This window comes from Cyprinodon variegatus, unplaced genomic scaffold (genome assembly GCF_000732505.1).
Source record: "Cyprinodon variegatus isolate N-32 unplaced genomic scaffold, C_variegatus-1.0 Scaffold2733, whole genome shotgun sequence".
Taxonomy (NCBI): Eukaryota; Metazoa; Chordata; class Actinopteri; order Cyprinodontiformes; family Cyprinodontidae; genus Cyprinodon; species Cyprinodon variegatus.
The window spans coordinates 1-5,239 of record NW_015153186.1 but is presented as its reverse complement, the minus strand read 5'-3'; the positions used below and the strand labels follow the sequence as shown (position 1 = coordinate 5,239).

The 5,239-nt window shown below is 51.9% G+C and overlaps 1 protein-coding gene across 1 annotated transcript in view; it reads left to right on the top strand.

The window, feature by feature from the left end:
- The window catches only part of LOC107081036 (lipid phosphate phosphatase-related protein type 4-like), a 15,838-nt gene extending 10,716 nt beyond the window's left edge, over positions 1–5,122 (top strand). Inside the window, exons 4-6 of the mRNA XM_015369248.1 lie at positions 659–716; positions 1,098–1,271; positions 2,794–5,122. Of these exons, the coding sequence (XP_015224734.1) occupies positions 659–716; positions 1,098–1,271; positions 2,794–4,386 (1,825 nt within the window). The 3' untranslated portion in view covers positions 4,387–5,122. The remainder of the gene's footprint in view (positions 1–658; positions 717–1,097; positions 1,272–2,793) is intronic.
- The last annotated feature ends 117 nt before the right edge of the window (positions 5,123–5,239 follow it).

Sequence of the window (5,239 nt, the reverse complement as noted above, 5' to 3'; positions counted from 1 at the left end):
ACCAACCAACAGAACCAATAAGAATCAGACAGAACCAGCAGAACCAAACAACAGACCCAATCAGAACCAGAGTGAAACAAACAACAGAACCAATCAGAACCAGACAGAACCAACCAACAGAACCAATAAGAATCAGACAGAACCAGCAGAACCAAACAACAGACCCAATCAGAACCAGAGTGAAACAAACAACAGAACCAATCAGAACCAGACAGAACCAACCAACAGAACCAATAAGAATCAGACAGAACCAGCAGAACCAAACAACAGACCCAATCAGAATCAGAGTGAAACAAACAACAGTTCCAATCAGAACCAGACAGAACCAACCAACAGAACCAATAAGAACCAATCAGAACCAGCAGAACCAACCAACAGAACCGATCAGAAACAGACAGAACCAGCAGAACCAAACAACAGACCCAATCAGAACCAGCAGAACCAAACAACAGACCCAATCAGAACCAGAGTGAAACAAACAACAGATCCAATCAGAACCAACCAAGACCTTTTCAGGACCTGGTTCTGATGTAGAACTGATTCACCTAGATGCAGCTCAGTCAGGTTCTGGTTCATTTCACCATTGGACTGAATCAGACCGGCTGCTACACGCTGTGAGCCTTCTGGAACATGACCCTCTGCCTCTGCTCTGTTCCAGGAAGTCCTTCCCATCCCAGCACGCCACGCTGGCCTCCTTCGCCGCCGTCTACGTATCTGTAAGTAACTGAGCTGCCACTATCTGCTGCGTGTGGGGCGCCTCCTTAGATTTGTGGATAGATTTAGTGGTCCTGTGGGATCATTGATATGATTCCAGGGTTGGTAGTAGAGCTGTGCCTAACGGCCTTACCAACCTTACCTCTGAACTCAACAGGAAGTGGATGGTTTGGGCGGATTCAGGATAGAGAACCGTCTCTGAGCTTTGCTTGGGGCTTTGTTGGTCCACCTGTGGCACTAATCCCCCCTGCTTTTCCACGCTGTCCTGTTGGGTTGAAAGGGATGGATTCAGAGCGGTAACCGATGCTGCAGCAGACGTAGAGCTGTAAAGACTGGATGATCACCAACAGTGGACTCTGTTTGTTCTGTTTCTATGTGGACAGATGTACTTCAACAGCACTCTAACAGACTCGTCCAAGCTGCTGAAGCCTCTACTGGTCTTCTCCTTCATCATGAGCGCCATTGTCTGCGGCCTGACCCGGATCATCCAGTATAAGAACCATTCGGTGGACGTCTACCTGGGCTTCCTGATCGGAGGGTCTATTGCTGTTTACCTGGTAAGAGCCCGGCGACAGCACCTCTCCTCTGGGGCGTTCACGCCCAGCACGATCTGGCCATCCTAGCTTCTGAGTTACAGTCAATGTCTAACCATACAGACGTCTAATGGCATGTCCGAGCATGCTGCTGTTGGAGCATCTAAGTGTTTGAGCGTCCAATGCGCCGAGCGTCCAGAACATTGAATGTCCAGTGAGCCATGTGTCCAATTGCACCGAGTAGCCAGAACGCCAAGCGTCCGGTGCACTGAACGGCCAGAACGCTGAGCGTCCAGTGCACGAGGAAACCAGAGCGCTGACCATCTAGTTCCACAAGCGTCCAGTGCACCGAGCAGCCAGAATGCTGGGCGTCCAGTGCACCTAGTATCGACTGCACCGAGCAGCCAGAATGCAGGGCGTCCAGTGCAGCGAGCAGCTGAATAAAGGGCGTCAAGTCCATCGAGCAGCCGGGGCGCCAAGCATCCAGCGGCCAGTGCACCGGGAAGCCAGAATGGCGAGTGTCCAGCGCGCCGAGCGTCAAATGCATTGTGCAGCCAAAATGCCGAGCATCCAGTGCACAGGGCGTCCAGTTCACGGAGCAGCCAGAACGCAGAGCGTCCAGCACGCCGAGCCTCCAGCGCACCGAGGAGCCAGGGCACCGAGCGTCCAGCGCGCAGAGTTTCCAGTGCACGGAGCAGCCAGAACATCGAAGCGTCAAAGTAACTCAACTTACATCTGATGCAACATCCAGATCTCTGCGTTTGCGTGTATTTGACACACAAAACGCTTTTGGTTTTGAACGCAGCATTTAAGAATGTTTCTGAGGTAGAGGAGACGTAACAGATAAACATGGAATCAGGAATCTTTATTGTTTACCTCATTGCTTCAGGTTTCTATCTAAGGAAAACCAGTTGATTGCATTGACTCATTGACTCTTCTGCAATCCCTCACACTAAGCATGCTTGTAGCGACAGTAGAGAGGAAAAACTCCCTTTGAACAGGAAGAAACCTCCAGCAGAACCAGGCTCAGTGTGAGCGGCCATCTGCTGAGGCCCACTGGGGTTCAAGGAGACAGAAGCAGAGATAGAGAGGAACATATAAGCTCAGATCTAAAAACACTTTCCATGCTAGAAAAGCTAACAGTAAACTAGCTCCACAGGCGGATCAAACTGGGAGAGAAACAGTTGATCAGACGAGCTCTGAGTCAATTTTAATGTCAGAAGATGAGAGAGAAAACATCCAGTTGGTCCCAGTAGAAGCTGAATCCATAGCTTTATGAGAGAAACAGGACTAAACACTGAAAAACAGCTTGCTTTAAGAGGCCCATTTAAACGGCTAAACAGGCAGGAAGGTTAAAAATGCAGCAAACAGCAGGAAGCCTCTCCTAACCTGAGGGGGGCGCTGTTCCACAGTTCAACAGAGAAAATGCTGCAACTTTAGCTCCATTTTCGTCTGTTTTACTCGATTTCGGGCTTCAGGGATTCAAAAAAAGCTTGTGGTTATAAAAGCCTGATTTTCACTCAGCAGCTGTTTGGTGTGTTTCCAGGGTGTCTATGCAGTGGGAAACTTTCAGTCCAGTGAGGACGCCGCCAGCAGCCCTCCTGTCCTGGTGCACCAAACGTCCTGCTCGCTGCCACACGTCAGTCAGGAGGCCGTCCTCCATCACCTGCAGATGAAAGCAATGAGCGCGGAGGTCGGCCTCCCCGCCTCCCACTCTGAGAGCGTCCTTCACCGAGGCCTCCAGGTGCAGCGGCCTGAAGACGGCCTCCAGCGCTCCATGGAGGCACTGTCCCCCTGCGGCGCGCAGAGCAAAGACGCCGCCATGACGTTCAGCCACACACTGCCTCGGGTTCATACCCCTCAGGCCATTGCTGCATACGAAGAGGCCGCCAGGCGCCACGCCGCCACCCTCCACCATGCCTCCATGGACTCCAGCCGCTCTAAGCAGCTGCTGTCCCAGTGGAAAAGCAAGAACACCAACCATAAATGCTCCCCGGACTCCTTCTCCTCCTCCGTCGACTCGTCCTCCGGCCACGCCTCCCACCTCCCTCACCACGGCAGCAGCGAGCTGCGCTCCAGCTCTGAGCCGGCCACTGTGGGCCTAAACGGGGGCTTTGATGCCAGTGCGTATATGGCGAAGCTTCCTCCTGGAATCAGCTCCACTCTCCCCAGTAACTGCAGTGGGATCACCGGAGGGGCCCGGATACCCATGCAATCTAGGCCCGGCTCTTCACAGCTGGTGCACATACCGGAGGAAGCTCACGAGAACTACAACCCGGCCTCCCAAAGGACACTGGGGGGAGGCGGCGACATGAATGTCGGCACTTCAGTTCAGGCTAACTGGCAAAGAGCGGCGGAGAAGACGGGCAGCATCCAGAGCGGCCAGCCCAGGATCCTGCAGGTGATCGCCATGTCCAAGCAGCAGGGTCTGCTGCAGACCCATTCCAAGAGCTTAGACGACAGCAGCATGGGGTTCAACGACAGTGGAGGCGCCCAGGTCGGCGCCCGTCACAGGGGACTCACCAACCACGACCCTGGCAGCACCACTGGGCCCGGCTCACTGGGCAGCACTGCAGGCAGCATTTCTGGAAGCACCGGGGCTATCGTCAGGGTAGAGGCCCACCCTGAGAACACCCGGCCCGTCATCCAGGCTCCGTCCACAGACGGGAGCGGCTCCTGGAGGTGGAGGTCACTGGATCATGGAGGAGGCGGGAGTTCAGGGAGCGGGGGTGTCGGCAGTGGATCGGGTCCTGGGAGGCACACCGCAGAGCACAACGATCAGAACGTGGACTCGGAGAGTTCCGACTCCATACGCGACGGGTCTGTTGACCCCAAACATGGCAATAACGTCATCGCCACCACCTCATCCATGGCGACCACTGGCCAGGCAGAGCAGAGGCTCCACCACCAGGGCCTCTCCACCATTCGGGTCACTCCAGGAGACGGCTGCAGCTCTGGAACTGCAGGAGGCGTTAGAGAGAACGCCTCAGAAATCCCCTCAGTAGCTTCCAGTCGCGAGTCGACTCTGCAAAGAAAAAGCAATAATATCATCCTGATCCCGGAGAGAGCCGACAGCCCGGATAATGCCAGGAACGTTTTCTACAAGGGGACCTCCATGACCCCCACCTTCAAGGAATAAAGCCCACCTGAGCGGGAAGAAGGCGGGACAGGTGGAGCTTCGTGTTCCAAACAGCTTTTCTATGTAGCATGGTTCTTCTTCTACACGTTTACACAAAAGCACAAGCGTTTCTGTGTTGGTGAAATAATCACTGTGTTTTTTGCGTGGTCACTCCTGAGGAAACCTTTTTTATAGAGTGCTGTTTCCCATGCAGACAGAATCCTTTCCCAGCTGTGAAACCAATGTTTACTTCCCTGCATTGTAAATACTCTGTATACTTGAAAGTGGTGCTACACCAGCCAAAACCATTGACCTTGCATAGCGTTCAGTCTTATCCAAATGCACCCATCATTGTTTTACAAAGATTTTAAACTCAGTGGTTTATAAACGATGCATCTTCTCTGTACAGATACCCGTCTGTAGTGGAATACTGTTGGAACCATAAGTGAGCTTAGCATCTATCATGTAGCTACAAAGGCAAATTAGCTGGAACTTGCACTAAAGAGGTGTTTACTCTGTATCATACTGTACAAATAATACACACATACACATATATCTATATATTTGTGTAGATCCGTGCAGCCTGCTCAGCACAAACAGCAGCAAAGCACTGCAGCCAAACTGTTTTCTGACTCCACTTTCTATGTTGTCATATTTTAAACCAAGTCAAACGTATTTCAGTGAATCCTTTTTGTATGCATGAGTAAACCTGAAATAGAAAACCTTTCTCCCTCAACATTCTTCCAATAAAGGTGATAAATACAAGTTTAACCTCTCCAGCCAGCAGGTGGCGCACTGGTCTAACTGGTCTCTATCTATCTATCTATCTATCTATCTATCTATCTATCTATCTATCTATCTATCTATCTATCTA